The 18638-nt window shown below is 44.7% G+C and overlaps 1 protein-coding gene across 1 annotated transcript; it reads left to right on the forward strand.

The window, feature by feature from the left end:
- The first annotated feature begins 250 nt into the window (after positions 1-250).
- LOC144250084 (sperm-associated antigen 11A-like) lies at positions 251-9471 on the forward strand. Its single transcript, XM_077792473.1, has 3 exons — positions 251-305; positions 2113-2303; positions 9424-9471. Exons 1-3 carry the CDS (start codon positions 251-253, stop codon positions 9469-9471), a joined length of 294 nt encoding a protein of 97 aa, XP_077648599.1.
- Positions 9472-18638: the final 9167 nt, after the last annotated feature.

An 18638-nucleotide genomic window follows, 5' to 3' on the forward strand; every position in this document is an offset into this window, starting at 1 on the left:
AGTTATTGGACAAGCCCTGCTTCTGGGAATGCCAAAAGGCCTGTCTATTTTTAGGCAGAAAAGAAAGACTACCCAGTACCTTCTGCCCACAGCCTTACTCAGTAGAGCAGATCAATATGCTCGACGCTGATGAGGGTTCTCGGAAACCTATAAAGGCCCCGCTTTCCTTGCTCTCCCTCCATTCCACCCATCATTCGTCAGACTTGCTTTCCTGCACAGAGGGCAGGGAGGTCCGTGGGAACCATAGAACATGAGGGTTCTCTTTCTTTTTGCTGTCTTCTTCTGTTTGGTCCACACGAACTCAGGTAACTGACCCCTGGTGGCCCTGGGGAAGGCAGTGCAGGAATGCCATTTATGTGTGCGGCAGCATGTGGAGCGTGGGCAGGGTGCCCCATGGTGTCAGTGGGTGCAGGGGAGCCACTCGGGGCTCAGGTCCAGTCCACCATGGCCTCCTTTGTGAAGAGGTTATTTAAGGTAGATAAAGGTTAGAAGAGTCATACACAAGAAGGGCAGGTGTGTTAAGTGCTCAGTGCAGTCTGAGAAGGAAATCATGGTCACACAAGTGTCAGAGCAGGAAGGGAGCCCAGTGCTGTATGGCAGCCCTGCAGTCCACAAGGGGAAGCCGGGGTCAGGCAAAGTGGGATTCGCTGTGTGCAAGGAACAATTACAGCTGCAGGAGGTCTTCACACTTACCATGCCTGCCCCATACATAGCCTAGTTTCTTTTTCTCTTTTTGATACTGAGGATTGAACCCAGAGGTGCTTTATTTATGAGATACATGCCCAGCCCCTAATTTTATAATTTTGAGATGAACTCTAAGTTGCTGAGGCTGGTCTCAAACTTGAGCTTCTCCTGTCTCAGTCTCCAAAGTTGCTGGATCTATGAGTGTAAGCCACCACACTTGGATTCCCTAGATTCTTTAAAAGGAAACCGACACCTTAATGTTGGACTTTCTTTCTTTCTTTCTTTCTTTCTTTCTTTCTTTCTTTCTTTCTTTCTTTCTTTCTTTCTTTCTTTCTCTCTTTCTCTCTCTCTTTCTCTCTCTCTTTCTCTCTCTCTCTCTCTCTCTCTCTCTCTCTCTCTCTCTCTCTCTCTCTCTCTCTTCTTTCTTTCTTTCTTTCTGTGGTGGTACTGAAGATTGAACCCAGGGGAGCTTCGCCCCTGGACTGCATCCCCGGCTCTTTTTATTTTTTATTTTGAAACAGTCTTGCTAGGTTGCTGAGGCTGCCCTCAAACTTGCAATTCTCCTGCTTCTGTCTCCTGAGTCACAGGGATTATAGGCAGGCACAACCATGCCTGGCTTAACCTATTTCATAGATGAGAAAACTATGAGGTGGCCATTTTAATGTTTTTGGAAGAAGTGAGTCTAGACTCCAGCTCCTCCAAGCCCAAGGCTGGTGGCGTCTCTGTCTCTGCTGAAGGGGAGATCCACACCTTCACCTGGCTCTCCCCTGGCTGATGTGGTCCTGGATCACAGTCCCATTGAGAGCTGAGGCACTATGACGCTTTTAGACCACCCAGAGCACCTTCATGACCCTGTGAGACCAGCACTATCATGGCTCCTGTGTTAAGAACCTTTCTTATGGGAACCCTGGGTGGCTGTTCTTGACCTGCAAGCCCTCGAGCCAAGGTTTCATTTCCTTCTTTTCACTGTGAGTATAAAACTGGACATTGGGCCACAAGCTGAGAATTAGAATTTTTTCCAGTCTCCTAGATACCAAGACCTGTGCGCCCCCCCATTATTCCACTTTGTTTTCTAAAACCCGCTTCTCCTCATGCAAAGCACCTCTTCCTCAGGTTTTTGGAGGGCACTGATATGATAGGTAGCCTCTCCCCAGGGCCTGCTGTGGGTCAGGTGGCCACACACACACACACACACACACGCACACACAGAGGCACACACATGCCGCGTGACCCTCCTACAAGCTTGTGAGATAGGGATGGCTGTTCTGCTTTGGGGCTCAGAGAGCAAAGCTCGGTGAACCTGGGACTTGTCCAAAGATGCTGAGCTTTGCAAGCATTTGGAAAACCCCTGGAGTTGGGCTGTGGGCTGGGCCATTCTTGACTGTACTCCACGGATTAAATATCGACCTATTTTTGTTGGCTCCGCAGGGGACATCCCTCCTGGAATTAGAAACACTATCTGCCTCCTGCAACACGGGAAGTGCAGACTATTTTTTTGCTATGCTGGTGAGAAAAAGGGTGATATTTGCTCTGATCCCTGGAATAGGTGCTGTGTACCAAATCCCAGCGAAGAAGGGAAATGGAAGGTGGCAAATCTGGAACCTAAAACGCAAGCTCCTGTAAGGCCAAAAGCTCTGAACATCACAAAGAATTAAAAGAATTTGTGGCTAACAGTCAGTGCTCAGTAAACACTGGTCGACTGAATCTAGCACCGCGGTGAAGGTCTGGTGACAGCATTTTCTTGAGAGCTTCCTTACTTTGCCATTTTCTTTTTTTTATTCAAGGAGTTCTGGGATTTTGTGATATTTCATCTCTTTTAACGCTTCCCTCCTTTTCTTATTCCAGAGAGAGAGAGAGCAGAGTAGAAAGCAAACTCCAAATTTTATTTTCACATAGCACAGAAATGCAGCCCGTCTAATGGCCTCGCTTCCACCTAATGAACCCTGCACTAGCCTTCTTGAACTTATTCACACAGACTGCAAGGGGCCTCTTCAGCCATAATAGCAATAGGTCACACTTACATAGAATTGTATTGTTTTCAGACATTTACTCTTAGGTTATCTCAACTGAATGAAACAACAGTCTTAGGGAGTATGTAATAAGTATGAGCATTTCCACTTTAGGGATGGAAGAAAAAGAAGATAATAATTTCAATCAAATTAAGTCAGTGATTCACAGACAGGACTCTTGAATCACCTCATCAACCAAGGGTTCATTCTTTGCTACTTCTAAAGACATGTTCCTGAGCAGTTAAAGTAAGTAAGGTCCTGTCCATGAAGACTCCTTAACACTTAACCACTGTCCTTTACCCTCCTTTGGATCTTGCTCACAGTGTTATCCATACCAAGCTTCGAGCCCATCATCTCAAGGACAGTGAATATTAATTATAGATAAGGAACTTAAGAAATAATTAAGGCAACTGAGCTGGTGTGTGATAGCCCTGCGCTAAGCTATCTCTGGAACAACAGGGCTTGATATCTTGTTTTCATTTTAGTTCATGACCTGAATGCAGTTTGCTAATGAATCAGCTGAGTGCACTTAATGTAACTTAGAATATGTTATTTTAGTTTCCTATCTCTATCATTTAGGTTCCTGTCACCTCCAGTTGCAATGAATATTTGACAAAATGCCTTTGGGCTCTCCCCAGCTTCTTCTAAACACTCCTGCATTTTATTTTCTAAAAACAATCAGGCAGACCCCTTAGACCCAGAGTGGAGCCTCTCTCAGACACAGAGGGCTCAGCAAGGTCCTCTCTCACCCCTGGAGGGTCGAATACCTCCCCATACTTGGTCTGGATGCCTGCCCGGGAGGGGTGCTGGCCCCTGGGTCAGCCTTTGCTCCTGAGTGAAAGACAGTCAATCTCTCTGCCTCCAGGAGGGCAGACACACCCTCAGCCAGCAGTGTGACCACTCCGAACCCAACAGATCGGAGATATGCCATGAAAAGATGGCCGGTGCCCAAAACCTGGGCTGGAGCCTAGTTCCACATTCTCCACTGAGCAGGAGACCTGAGCTGCAGTCCCTGACCTGGGCCTCGTGTTCCTCAAGAATTAAGTGAAACTGCTGGGCTAGAGCTCCGAGAGCCCGCCACAGCTCACCGCCTGTGGGCACACAGTCACTCTACCTCTGTGGCCCTGGTAGGTCACCATCAACTGAAGTGACAAGAAGGACCCACCCCATCACCTTCCCCCCCCCCCCATTGCACTGCTGGGTGAAAGCTGACAAGGAGCCATCGCAGAGGCCAGGATCAGACAGTGCAGATTGGCACAGGCCCTGTGCTGTAGGCACACTGTGCGGTTTAATATCCTTAAGATGGAAACTGGGCCTATTTGTGGGGAAATGTTATCTTGATGGAATGTGAACTTTCTCTCGATCATCTGTGGGCCTCAGTCATATGTGGTAGAAAAGAGGCACCTGTGGCGCTTGCCACAGAACAGGCTCCAGGAGTTTCTGGCTGAGGTTCTCCAGAGGCAAACAAGGAGCCAAGGTAAGGAAGAACAGGGCGTCCTTGGCAGAAGGCTTCGGAGCTGATCTCATGCTTAATTTTATCCTATGAAAAATGCCTCTGGGTCAGGCTCATTCACAACCTGAATGAGCCCAGGGACCAGATACAGGGTCTTGTTCCGTCCCTCTGGGGGTTTTGGGAAAGTTGGCTTAACTCCATAACATCCGTTTCCCAGTATGCAAAAGTAAAAGATTGCACTGAGTCCTAAAATGTCCTGGAGTGGTTCCAAGAAGATATGAATCCCCAAGTTAATTTTCCAACCCAGAATGCTGTGTAAAGAATTTTTTAAATAAAATACCCCAATGTCACGAAAGGATATCCAATGCATACAAAATGGAAAAAAACTACAGAATATATATAATATGATGCTCTTTACATAAAACATATATAATGTTTTATATAATGTATGATAAATTTTCATTTTAAAACAACTTCAGAATAGTTCCATTACATTTTGTTCTTTTCTCAACTCCTTCCTCCAGTGCTAACTTCTAACAATCCAGAATGTGTCTCCACCTCTATCATTTTGTCATTCAAGAGCGTGACATACCACAGTGTATTCCTGTATAAACTATCCCATTGTGCCCCATAAATATGTATAATCATTATTTTTTCTTAGAAATAAAGAAAATCTTTTTAAAAGAACATCATATAAATGGAAAGACATGCTATGTCAACTTTGGGATTGGTGTTTTTTTAAAACTCAGCCTAATTGCCCAGAGGTTCATCCAGGCTCTGGCAAGCATCAATAGTTGGATGCTTGTTTAACCATTCAGTGTTGGAGGACCTCTACAAATACAGCAGCCATGAGCTTTAGTGGTGCAGCTATACAAGGGCTACAAGGGATCCCTACAGTGACTGGACCCTTCATCTTGACTGTGGTAATGGAGACAGGTGCCGACACAAAGAATCAGACCCAGGCACAAGTGTACAGTAAAACCTGGGCAACCTGAATCACATTAGTGCATGCATCAATGTCAGTTTTCTGGTGTGACACTGCAAGAGTGACCGTCAGAGGAAACTGGCAAGAGGTCCCTGGGATGTCTCTACTTTCTGCATATGAGTTTGCAATGATCTCAAAATAAAAAGTTTGATTTTTTTTCACATTACTTTTTTAAGAACCTCAGTAAAAACGCACAGCTTGCTGTTTCTAATTGAATTAATTTCTATTGTTTCTAATTTAACTAATGTCATTGGTATCTATTGTTAAGTACTAAGGTTCAACTTTGCTTTATAGAAGATACAGTCTCCTCTGTTATTACATAATTTTAAAAGATCAAATTAATTTAACAAAGATTTATGTCACCAAATGTATTATTAATTGCAAAAAAATTAAAGTCATTATTAATTTTACTGCTTTTCTGTCCAGAAGTCATGTTCCCCTTCACCCTCGCTCATCAAATCTCAAACCCAAAAAGTTCCCATTCACAGCTTCTCTTTCCCTCCAAAATTTATGCCAATACACATGGACACACACACACACAAACACACACACACACACTTTATAGTTATAAATTAAATGTGCTTATCAGGGGAATAATGGATATTTTCTTTTTACTTCTTTGCACTCTTGTATTGCTTAAGTTCTCATGCTGAACATGAAACTCTGTAACTTCTTTTTTTTTATTAGTGCATTGTAGTTTTACATAGCAGTGGGGTTCATTTTGACATAATCAAACACGCACGGAATTGAATTTGCTCCACTTCAATCCCCAGTAGCCTCCTTTGTCCTCCCCTCCAGCCTCCCCTACTCCCCTTCTTCTATTGGTCTTCCCTTTATTTATGTGTTTATTTATTTATCTTTAATTGTTGCTTTATAAATATACATAAAGTCGGAATTCATGCACTTAGCGTAATTCTGTCAAATTCATTCCACATTTCCCCCCTTTTGCCTCCCTTTTCTCAATCCCCTTCTTCTACTCCACTGATCTTCCCCCTATCCTATGATATCTGACTCCCCCCTTATTCCCCCTAACTTTGCTGTAGCACCCACATATGAGGGAAAGCCTGCCCCCTTGACTCTCTGAGCCTGGCTTATTTCACTGAGCACAATACTCTCTATTCCCACCCACCCACCAGCCAATGCCATTCTTCTCTATGCCTGCGTAAAACTCCATTGTGTATATGTACCACGGTTTCTTTACCCATTCATCTGGGGAAATGTCTCACCTCCTTGTAAGAAGATAGAGCCCCTGAGCTTTTCATCACTTTTGGTCCTTCTCTATCAGTCTTCCCTTCTGGAAAGTCTCTCCCCTGCTCAGCACTTCTCCAGGGAGGCATTCAGGGAATGAGTGAGAGCAGGCTTTGTTGCGTTGGTGGGTGGGTGGATTGGTTGGACAGGTGTTTGGTGTATTCGATTTGGGTTGTGGGAATGGCTGGGCAGGGCTTCCGGTATTTCACAGGTGGGGCTAAATATTTAATATCTTACAGTCCATGCAAGAGTCCAGCATAAGACACCCAAAGTGCTTACTTTAAGAAACTCCAAAAGCCTGTTTTATTTTTTGTTTGTTTCCAAAGCTTGTTTTAGAACATCAGATCCATTCCTTCCTGCTCGGCTTTTAGTCTTAGATTCAAACCATTTCCAAGCTGGGACATCATAGGATGGCAACATCATGTTTTGATATAAACAAACAGATCTCAGAGGACAGGAGCACCCTGAAGGCTCAGCCACAGGACTGAATCTGCTTCTGCCCAAGCCTGACACTGACGCTCTCAATGGCTGAGCCACCAAGAGGCGTGCCGACACTGCTCCTGATTGGTTCTGGTGAAAACAGGACAAAAGACCCACCCAACCCAATCACTGACTCACGGCTCCCCACCTGCCCATGATGAGGACTGAAAGATAAATGAACCAAAATCACCCCGCCCGGCCGACACAGTGGGGAGCGCCTGTAATCCCAGAGGCTCTGGAGGCTGAGACAGGAGAATTGCCAGTTCAAAACCAGCCTCAGCAACAACAAGGTGCTGAGCAACTCAGTGAGACCCTGTCTCTAAATAAAATACAAAATAGGGCTGGGGATGTGGCGCAGTGGTTGAGTGTTCCTGAGTTCAATTCCCAGGACCCCCCAAAAAATCATCCAGCCCGAACTATTTAGTGCGTCTAGTGAGAGACACACAGAAAGAGAAAAAAATTGTGTTTTCTAATGGAGTAGCAATAATAGCAGAAGAATCCTTTGACTCCAAATGAAGAGTCTCAGGAAATCAAAACCTTTCCAGGGTTAACAGCCTCATGATTTTGAAGCCTTTTGGTGAGAACACAATAATCATCCCAAAGTTTCAATGGAATCGTGTTCACATCTCATCTCATCAACAGACTAGTGTCTCTGCTGCAGGAAGGAGACTTCTGGAGTCTCAGGTCTGGAGTCTGGCTATTTTTAGGTGAACCCAAAACTACAATATCACTGAATTCCCTGCTGATTCTGCCAAACCAAAAGAAGCAGTAAAATTAAATTATGAAGCTTAATTTTCGTACTCCTGGCCTCCTCGCATTACCCAGAGAGGTTTCTACTGCCATTAGAAAATACTCAGCTTTGAGTCTCTTCCCCAGTGCATGGGTTTATGGCTCCAGGGCCTTACTCCCCACGACTCTCCACCTGTGTCTGAATCTCAGAGCTCTTCCTGGGACGCCGTAGGGGTTCCACAGCAAGAGGGGAATGTTCACTGGGGAGATGGAGAGAAGAAGACACACAAGGGAAGGAAGAAAATCCTGCCTTCCAAGTCGGCTCCTAAGAGGATACCAGGCTGTCATTTCTCCAGGGGACCTTCCTGATCCTCTGACACAGAGGAATGTCATGAAGGCCTGTCAGTTTTATCCTCAACCCTGGCTGAGATTCCCCCATGGAGAATGGTCCCTAAGGTTGACCACACCTTCATTAGAATTTCCCTGTTCAAAGTGCTAGTCCAGCAATGATCTTACACAAAGAGACAGCCTTCCTCACGTGCTTGAAACCCTGTTTTTGCCTGGGGACATCTGGCAGCAATCATAATTTAACTCATTTGGACTGAATGAATGGTGTCTTATTTCCTCCCTGTGTGCAAACCCTTGAGGATGGCCATTGAAGGCTCTTACATGTCATTGGAGGCTGCTCTTTGCCAAGAAAGTCTTGTTCCCTATTTTTAAGCTCTTAGAACATGCCCATTTTAGGACATTTTCTATCTGGAGTGGATTTTCAATGATTTGCATCACCTGTTTTCCCTTAAAAAATGATTTCTCTTCTTTCCACATTGGCCTGTCTTTCTGAATCTCCTGTTAGAATGCTCTTGGGTCCCTTCTCTTTCAGTGAAGGCAGCGGCCCTCATGTTTATGGAGGGAACACGCTACAGAGGCTCAAAGGCTCGGCAGCACGGCACCTCTGGGGTGTTGGAACCATTCTGTATCCTGTTCGTGGTGGATATAACAAGAATCTGTGCATGAGCTAAAAGGGAACATATATTTTATTGCAAACCCCAATGCCCAGGCCATAGATAGTCTAACTAACTCAGAATTCCTGGATGGGAGCCAGATGAGTTTTTTGAAGCTCCCCAGGGTTCCTAGGGTGCAGTCTGGGTTAAGAAACAAGAGTCCAAGTGGGTAACAGTTGACATGGAAAGCCGTCTGGGTCAGCAGCTCAGGGTCCATTTCCCAGAGGCAAATTCTGTCCATCAGGATTCACCTGCTTGCTACTCTCTGGGTGGGGGCTGATTTTTGCATTTGATTCTCCACAAAAGACACATTTCCTTATGGGGTAGTGTGGATTTCAGTCTCTGCGGCCCCTGCCTGATGCCCAGAAATAGTCCTGTGAGACGCAGGAGAGAGAGTGATTCTGGACTATTCCAAATTCACCGTGGTTCCCCACCTGCCGCCACAGAAGGCAAAGCACAGAGAACAATGGACACAGGTGATCAGAGAGGAGCCATTACTTTATGGTCGACTGTACTGGACCGGGGTTCCCAAACGTTCTTCTAGATGTGTCTATGAAACTCTGAAGGTGTTTTGGATGAGGCTGACGTTTGAGTCCGTGGACTGAACCAAGCAGAGTGCCCTCCTCAGTGTGAGTCAAGGCCTGAAGAGAGCAGAGAGGCGGAGTGACGGGGAGGCCTGGATGCCTCCAGATGGGACATCAGCTCTGTCCAGATGCCACACCAACAGTTGTCCTGGGTCTCCAGCAAGCGACACCCCCTGCAGCCTCCTTGACTCCTGAACCAATCGCCCCTTTCCCTCCTTTCCCCCACCCTCTCCACCCCTCTCCCCAACAGACTTTTGACAGTTCGCAGCCACTAGCGAAACACGGGCCTCAGCTGTAGCATTTTGAAGGTCACAAGAAGCCCCTGACCTGGGCCTTTCTAGAAAGCCCAGAGAGAACCTGGTTGGGCTCCACCTCTGACCTATGGTGCCTCTGTGGCGGGATGTCGTGAAGGATCGTCAGCACCTGGGCCTCACTTCATCACCCTGCGTCCCAATCACCACCCCAAGAATGAGAGCAGTCCAGCAAGAGAGGTGACACCTCAGTGCTTTTTCCCAGAACATGATAAATATGTCCTCTTTGGAGCAAACCCAGGACAGTTGGTTCCTGATTCCACTTCAGTCGTTCTGTTTCTTGCCCAAAGACACCTGAGGCTCTGATCCCACCCCCGGTGCTTAGTCAGCCCCACAGGGTCCTGGTTAAAACCCCTGTGCTCTGTGTGCCTGGGGAGATGATAAGGTGCTCTCCACCTCAGGGGCTCCTTCCTCGCTTCCCGCCCACCCAGTGTGGGTGTGACTCGGCGGTCCCTCTCCATTCTTCTGTGTGCTTCCCTGTTTGCCCAGCAGCCCCTTTGGGTCACCTGCTGTGTACCTGCAGGCTCTCTTGTTATTGACTTCTACTCCTGGAAGCCTTCTTGAATGGTACATGCAATGACCCCTGAGTTGTTCTTCAACTGCTGCCACAGCTGGTTCCAGACCTTCCTTTCTTGTGCAAAAGGATTTCATGAGCCCCATGATGAGATGTTTTGTACTGACGTATTCAAAAATAAGAATTCCTAACCCATTTGAACCAAATATATGAAATATGATATGTCAAGATCATTGTCATGTTTTGAGCAACCAATAAAATAAATAAATAAATAAATAATAGACAAAGAGATCCATGAGATTCAGCCTTTGCTAACCTTCAAGGTGCACAGGTGGCCTTGGCCTGAATTCTCTCCTCTAGGACGCTGGCTGGATTTCACTTCCAAACATGCAGCTGGAGGGGAGTCAACATACCCAGCTCTGGGCCAATTTCCATGTCTAGGATAGCTTTTATTTGATGTGACTGTGTTAAGCTAAAATGTAATTGGATTTTATTTCCAGTACCTGCTCCCTGCTTCTGGAGTAGATGTCGCACCTATAAAACTACAGTCCCGAAATGCTCTGCTGTGAGGCTTTCAATCGGTGGCCCCCACAGAGCACCTGGGGTGCAAGTAGTTAAAGGCCCGATGGATGCCTCCTCCTGCCCTCTCCCTCTCCCTGTGGCCTCTGTGAGCAGAGGCAGAGCAGCAGGGACAGATGAGGAGCAGGAGGAGCCAGAGCTGCTGGGGCACGGTGTCTCATTTTTTCTCCAAGGGGTTCTTAAGTGTCTGCTCTGTTTGTCGCTCTCAGAGCAAATCACGGTCCCCTCGTCGAGCCACAGTCGAGTGGGTACAGAGCTGAGGGGCAGCCAGCCAAGTTCCTTAAAGGGGTCACTGCTGAGAGGCAGCAAGTGCAGGGGCTTAGGGACCCAGGGATGGCAGCTTAGAAACTGACTTTCACAACTCTTTTCCTCCAGAATCAATACCATATCCAAACCCAACACAGAAAACACTGATTGTCCAGTTCAGGTGGGCTCCGGGGCCCTTCTCCCCCAAGGGGCCCACGAGGCCTCTTTCCGTCAATATGTTTTGTGGTGGTCAATACTCGATCTCTGCAAGTGGGTTTGTGATTTGAAACATCCAAGAGTCACTCAGGATGGACCAGTTTCCTAAACCAAGTGAGCAATCTAGGATCATCATTTAGCTCTCAAAAAAAAAAAAAAAAAATCAAAAGGCAAGAAAATTTAAGACTATTTTTTTTCTTGTAAGAATTATGGTATTAAATGGCAGCAACAGTGGGGTAAACTACAAATTGTCTGGTGATCTCATTTTTGGAATAAAGAGAGAGTGCTAAAATGGGTGCTTGGAAAGAAGCACTTACTTGGGTGAATAATTTCTGAAATGTTTTATTTTTTAAAAATCAGCACAAGGGGCTGGGGCTGAGGCTGGGTCTCAGTGGTAGAGCACTTGCCTCTCTTGTGTGAGGCACTGGGTTCAATCCTCAGCATCACACATAAAAATAAACAAATAAAATAAAGGCATGCTGTCCTTCTACAATTACAAAAAAAAAAAAAAAAACACCTTTTTTTTTTTTTTTTTTTTAAATCAGCACAATCCAGGCGCAGTGGCACACGCCTGTAATCCCAGAGGCTCAGGAGGCTGAGGCAGGAGGATCAAGAGTTCAAAGCCAGCCTCAGCAATGGCGAGGTGCTTAGCAACTCAGTGAGACCCTGTCTCTAAATAAAATGCAAAATAAGGCTGGAGATGGGGCTTAAAGGTTGAGTGCCCCTGAGTTCAATCCCCAGTACCAAAAAAAAAAAAAAAAAAAAAAAAAATCAGCACAAGCCCTAAGGAGGCTGTTGCAGGGTGGAGAAACCAACGTTCCTTATTCAGGCAAACCTGACGGTATGGTCACATGATGCTGGGGAACCCCAGACAAGGGACCTAACCTCTTTGAGCCCAAGTTTTCTCATCCTTAAAGACACACTTTACAGAAGAAGAAATACACAGAGCCACTAATCACATGGATATGTTCAGCCTCATGAAGTCCAGGAACACATACATCAAGACGACAGTGTGTTGCCGCTTTACACAATTTGATGCGGGGGCGGGAATACATCATACAATACTACGTGTTGGAGAGCATGTGTAACTATTGGATTTCTTATAGATTGTTCACAGATATAAAACTTAGTGCAACCATTTTGAAAAGCAATTTGGCTTGATCCACTAGAATTGTACATTGACATACCCTTGACTCAGAAATTCCACTCCTGGGAAGATACACAAGGGAAAGATTTACTCATGTATACTTCTGGAGACCACCCAAATGCCCATCAACTGGAGAGTAGATAAAATGATAAAGTCAAGCTATGGAATATGACACAGCAGTTAAAACGGATGGTCTCCAGCAATCCACCATAAGATGGATGAATCTTAACAAATATCATTCAAGGCAAAAGGGGTTTCAAAAGATACAAAAAACTTTGTGTACATTATAAAGTGAAAATGAGAGAAGAGAGAAACAAATGCAATAAAATGATAGCAAAAGGAACACAAGATCATGTTGGACCCAAGGCCCCAGGATGGTGGGTGGGAGGGACCAGGGAGATGGCAGCAGAGCTCCTCCCACCAGATGTGAGAGCTGTCGAGATCCTGGCGTTGGTCTGGGGTCGAAAGTTTGGAGTATTCATCACATTAAAAAAAAGCATAGCCAATTATATAAAAATAATTTATATAAATTTTATATAATATTTTTAAATTTTTATATTATATAAAAATTATATTTTAAAAATGCACTGTCCAGTGTTAAACATCATGAATCGGAGATTATGATAAACCCAACTCGGTGTGCCTAGGAGCCAACAGTAATAAAAGTAAACAGAGCAGTTGAACAAGTCTTGATCCAGCCTCGCTCCCTCCATGTCTCCTGAGAAATCTCCTTTACACTCGCTTCTCGGACGCTCACCCTTCAGGTTGCTTCTCAAGAGAAAAATGCGGCCAGCGAGACTCACTTCACAGTGTCACCCCAACGCCTTGAAGAAGTCAATGAAGGAAAACGTCCAAAGCAGCTGACGCTGAGACTCTCAGAACTAACTCAGCCACGCTGATTCTGTGTTATGGGAACACATTGTTTTCCATTTTACAAAAAAAAGTTGTCGGTGGTATTATACACATAACAAAAATCTGCCATCCCAACTTCTTTTTTGCAACGAATATGTTCTTTATTTGTTCTTTTTAGTTATACATGACACTAGAGCCAATTTTGACATATTTATACAAACATGGAGTATTGTGAAAGCATTTTTAGATGTGATCAACATGTAAATTAATAGATTTTTGAGGAAAGCCGATTACCCTCCATAATGTGGGTGGGCCTCGACTACTCAGTTGAAGGCCTCAAAAGGAAAAAGCCTGAGGTCCCTGGAGAAAGAAAGAATCCTGCTTCAGCCCCTTTAGACTCAAGCTGGGGCCTCAGCCCCTCCCTGGGCCTCCGCCTCCAGCCCAGCCCCACACAGTCCACACTCGCCAGCCAATTCCTGAAGATGAACTCTCACTCCGTGTGTGTGTGTGTGTGTGTGTGTGTGTGTCAGTCTAGCTCTCTCTGGAGAACTACCCAATCCAGAAGTCCAAGCAGGAGCTTTGGGGTGCTAGGAATTCTTAGTTTCGTGTCGTGAGTTCTCATCTCAGTTTTATATTATATAAAAATTCTATTTTAAAAACCCACTGTCCAGTGTTAAAGTTAGTTTGCTGCGGTGATTCCTGCACCCGTACGTGGGCCTTGGGTGCTCTTTGATACGTGTATTGTATTTTACAATAAAAGCAATGCTTTCTTTCCAGCATTGGGAAGTTCACAGATGACATACCGTCTTCTAGATAGAGCGGGGGTCATGATAAAATCCTCAAACTTCATCATCACGTCCTTTTCCGCTGACCGTCTCTGTCTCCTCCCATGCTGACAGCTCGCGGCTCCTTCCTACAACCACCCGGGGTACATTTTCCTCATCCCATTTACCTCCCCAGGTTTTCCTGGTCACACCCTAAGCTCCGCGAGGCAAGGATTTGGCCTCCTTTCTTAGACAGCATACAGTAGGTGCTCGATAGTGAGTTCTTAAGGATAAATGGAGTTAATTAATAAATAAATAAATGATACTTTTCTGGCTATGAGCCTCCAAATACGAATCGTCAGGGCACCGACCAGATGAGGGAACGTGTCGTGGAGGAGGGACTGGGCTGGCTCTGAAGGACAGGGGATCTCTGTAGGAAACCTAACGGCTGGCCTTCCCTCCCCAGCCTGGAGATCTGGGGAGACAGGTGAACTGGGGAGTCTCGCAGAACCAAGGGGCTGCGTCCAGGGAGGGTGCAGACATCTGAGCTGAGAAGAGACCAAAGCCCCCTGAACCAAGAGGCCAGGTGGACGGCCTGGGCCGCAGTCCCTGTCAAGGAAACCGACTGTTATTTCCCGATCCCGTCTACTTTGCATGAAGACCCCACTTCAGGAAAGGGGGGACATGCGAGCTCCTGTCCTCCGGTGCTGGATGGAATTCTGAGTCAGTGCAGATCCAAGGCGGCCGATTGAGAAGTGCAGTATTTTGACTCCCTCCTTCTTCCCGGTTTCTAGCCAGCGAGAAATGCAGTTGCAACTAAGGCATTAACAGAGTCCTCTAAAGCAGAGTCTATCCTCCTGGGGAAATGGCCTTGGATTCCATCCAGTAGGCGTGGGATCCGAGGTCTTCCACAGAATTCCTCAACTCGGGATACAGAAGGTTAAGACCCGGAAGCTGGTTTGATGGAGTCTCGTCCACAGAGCTGAGCTCGACTTTTTTATTTTCCAGTGATTTAAATGGATATTCTGACATCAACAGGCTCAACCATCAATACAATAGACTTTCCCTTTTTGTGCTCTGGATCTAGGGAAATCTGTGATCCCTGTGACAACACTGCACATGCCACAGGGGGAGCCACCCTTGGGGGCGTTGGTCCGTGACTAAAGCCACCGGGATCCTAGTCTCCATGAAGACATCCTGGCTGCTCTTCTTTTCCTCTATCTCCATGTGGACTCCTCACACAGCTTCCCTAACGCTACGGCATCTTTCCTTTCAGTTTATTGAATTCATAAAAGAGCATTAAAGCATCCATGATCGATCCTGCATTAACCACAACAAAAAGCGAAATTCAGAAAAAGCAGAGAAAATGGGAGGTAGGAATATGTGTGCACAGTGTTCCAGTCGGATCTGTGCTGCCCTGACTCGCTGAGACCCGATGGCCTCCTGTGCTTGTTCTTTAATAGGAGAGGGGATGATCTATGCTTCGACCGGGAATGAACTTGAGATGATGGATGGCGTGGGCATTCGATAATTATGCTCCGTGCTGCAAGGGAGACCTCCCCTGCCTGGTCTGCACGGCTCATCTCTGTTGGTTGGCAATTCTCACAAAGGCCAGAGCTGACTCTTCTTGTGGACTTAAATACCAGAGTGTCACTTCACCTACTTTAAAGGATGCCGGGTGTTGTAAATTCTTTGCCCTAGAATTCAAAGAGAATGTTTTATCCCTCAGTAAAAAAAAAAAAAAAAAAAAAAAAAACACTGAAAGAGAAGCCCATCTGGAAGCCATCATTCAACGGTATTCCCTTATGTGAAAGGAGAATTTCTTTTGAAAACAAAATACAAATAGGCAAATATACAACTCTTGTCCTGACACACAGACACACAGACATAACCACCGTTAACGGGTTCCTGTATGTTCTTTCACAATATTATATGTGAACGTGTTATGGACTGAACATCTGTGTTCCCCACATCCCTGTGTGGAAGCCCTCATCCCCAGTGAGGGGGGTCTTTCTTAGGGGGTGGGCTATTAGGATCAGATTAGATTTAGATGAGGGTGGAGCCCTCACCAGGGGATCAGTGCCCTTGAAGAAGAGGAGGAGACACCAGAGGTCCCCCGCTCCTTTCACAGCACAAAGAAGACGAGCCACCAGTGAGCAGGCAGTCCCCACCAAGGACCAGATCACCTGGGCCTGGATCTTGGCCTTCCCGTCTCTAGAATTATGGGAATTAAATTTCTGTTGTTCAAGCCACCCAGCCGTGGTATTTTTTTTAGCAACACAAGCGGAATGATGCATTTTTTAAACCATACCAATGATTTTCCATCTTTCTTACTTACCTTGTCCAGGTAAGAAGTGTTCCACGTGAAGAAGAGAAAGGTTTGTTCGACAGACATTCCTCTCTAAGAGTGGTTAAAAACAGGCAATTTGTGTTCAAAGCCACCACTTAGCCCTGTGACATTAGACAAGATACTTAACATCTCTGTCTTGGTTTCTTTAAGTCAAATAGATTTTCTGCAGTATCTACTCCAAATGGGCTCCACTAGGAGTTAATCTATTCAGTGTATGTGAAGTATTTAGAACCATATGTGTTAGTTATATGGTGGTCTGTCTACCTGAATCCTCTGCTACCATTCCTATTACTACCACGGGCTCCTCAAGATCCTGAAATCTGGGAGAAGGCAGAGAGACACGGAGGGAAGAGAGGACAGGAAGGGACACTCATTAACCAGGGAGGGAAAGGACTAACTCCATAAGAACCAAAAAGCAATGGAAAAGAAAACCCGTCCCAAGCCCAGCCTAGGACACCATTTTTGTGTGATGTGATTCACACTGTGGAAGGAACGTCATAGACCTCATGCAATGCTTATGCAAGTTCTGATCAACTGTAATGGGATAAAGACTTGTTCTGGGAAAACATGCCCCACATTGACTGCCAATCAAGAGCCTAGTTAGGGATCACACAACCCTGGGTACAGAGGACAGTTGCCTGTTCATCTGTGTGTAATCATTAACACTGTGCCCTTGCTCTCACAAACATGTGCCAGTTGAGATAATAAATTCATTGGACAAGGGTACATAATTTAACAATGATCATCTGACCATTCTCTTCTCCTATAAATTGTGTCTTCCAAAAGTAAATCTCCAGAATATATTCAATTATTTTCCTTTTGAGCAAGACTAAATTATAGCTTTGACACATGGTCTTTGTAGTCTGCCAGAAAACATTTGTATTTAACAAAAAAATGGATATGCAAGAGAGAATGTATCTTGCCCTATCCTCTGATATGCTTATAATTTGTTAAAAGTAAGTATGCTACCAGTAATGAGCAATTGGAATTTGAAATTAAGAATATAATAATGTTTACATTAACACAAACTAATAAGATACATAGATATGATTTTTAAACTATACAATAAGACCCATAAGAAGAAACTACAAGATTCTGGAAAAAATCAACTAACAATTAAATAAATGCAGAGACACAGGTATACCATGTTCACAGATAGGAAGACTCAACATTGCCAAGTTGCAGTTATTCCCAACTTGATCTACAGATTTGACCCAATCTCAAAAATCCCAGCAAGGTATTTTGTGGATATTGAGAAACTAATTCTAGCATGTCTATGAGTGTGCAAAAGACCCAGATTAGGCAGTGCAATATTGAAGTAAAATTACTGACATTAACCTTCAAGATTTACTCTAAAGCCATAGTAATCAAAACAGTATGGCATTGGTAAAAGAATAGACAAACAGATCACGGAAGCAGAAGAAAGAACAGAGGCAGACCCCACAGATAGCATCAACTGGTCTTTGACAAAGGAGCAAAAGCAATACAATGGAGAAAAGGTGGTCTTTCAACAAAATGTGCTGGGGCATCTACATGCAACCAAATGAATCTAAAAAACAGACCTTATACTTTTACACACACAAAACCCTCAGGATGAATTATATGAATTATAGACCAAAAAAAAGTCTAGATGACCTTGGGTTTGGTGATGACTTTTAAATTATAGCAATCAAAGCACAACCCACAAAGGAAAAAAGATTGATAATTTAGACTTTATTGAAATTTAAAAATTCTGCTCTGCCAAAGATATTGTTCAGAGAATGAAATGACAAGCCATGGACTTGGATAAAACACTTGCAAAATGCACATGTGAAAAAGGTCTGTGTCCAAAAGAGACAAATCTTAAAACTCAACAGTAAGTAAACAAGCACATAATTTTAAAATACACAAAAGATATAAGCAGAAACACCTCACCAAAGAAGATATATAGATGCAAATGAGCATTTGCAGAGATGTTCAACATCTTGTGTCACTGGGGAACTGCAAAACCAAATAAGAGCTCTACACACCCAAGAATGGCTAAAATCCAAAATGCCACAGTACCAAATGCTATCAAGGATGTGGGGCAATAACAAATTTCACTTTTTGCTATTGGGAATAAAAAATGGTGCAGCCACTTTGGAAGACAGCTTGGCAGTTTCTTGCAAAACCTACTCTTACCATCTGATCCAGCAATTGCACCTGTTGGTGTTTACCCAAAAGAGTTGAAAACTTATGTCCACACAAAAATCTGTACACGAATGTTTATAGCAGTTTTACTCAAAATTGCAAAACTTGGAAGCAACCAAATGTCCTTCAGTAAGCAAATGGATAAACAAACTGTAGTACATCCAAACAATGAACTACTGTTCAGCAATGAAGAGAAATGAGCTATTCTGCCATGAGCAGAGATGAAGAAGACTTACATGCATATTGCTAAATGCAAAAACCACTGGTCTGAAAGGTTATGTACCATCTGATTTTAACTCCATGACATCCTGGAGAAA

The sequence above is a fragment of the Urocitellus parryii genome, chromosome 14 (genome assembly GCF_045843805.1).
Source record: "Urocitellus parryii isolate mUroPar1 chromosome 14, mUroPar1.hap1, whole genome shotgun sequence".
NCBI classification, from domain to species: domain Eukaryota; kingdom Metazoa; phylum Chordata; class Mammalia; order Rodentia; family Sciuridae; genus Urocitellus; species Urocitellus parryii.

Bases quoted from the DNA above. Each gene is read 5' to 3' on its own strand.
- LOC144250084 (XM_077792473.1), top strand. From the start codon at position 251: ATGAGGGTTCTCTTTCTTTTTGCTGTCTTCTTCTGTTTGGTCCACACG. The intron at 306-2,112 runs GTAACTGACCCC...TTGGCTCCGCAG, and splicing joins TTTGGTCCACACGAACTCAG to GGGACATCCCTCCTGGAATT. The intron at 2,304-9,423 runs GTAAGGCCAAAA...TCTCCCCAACAG, and splicing joins AACCTAAAACGCAAGCTCCT to ACTTTTGACAGTTCGCAGCC.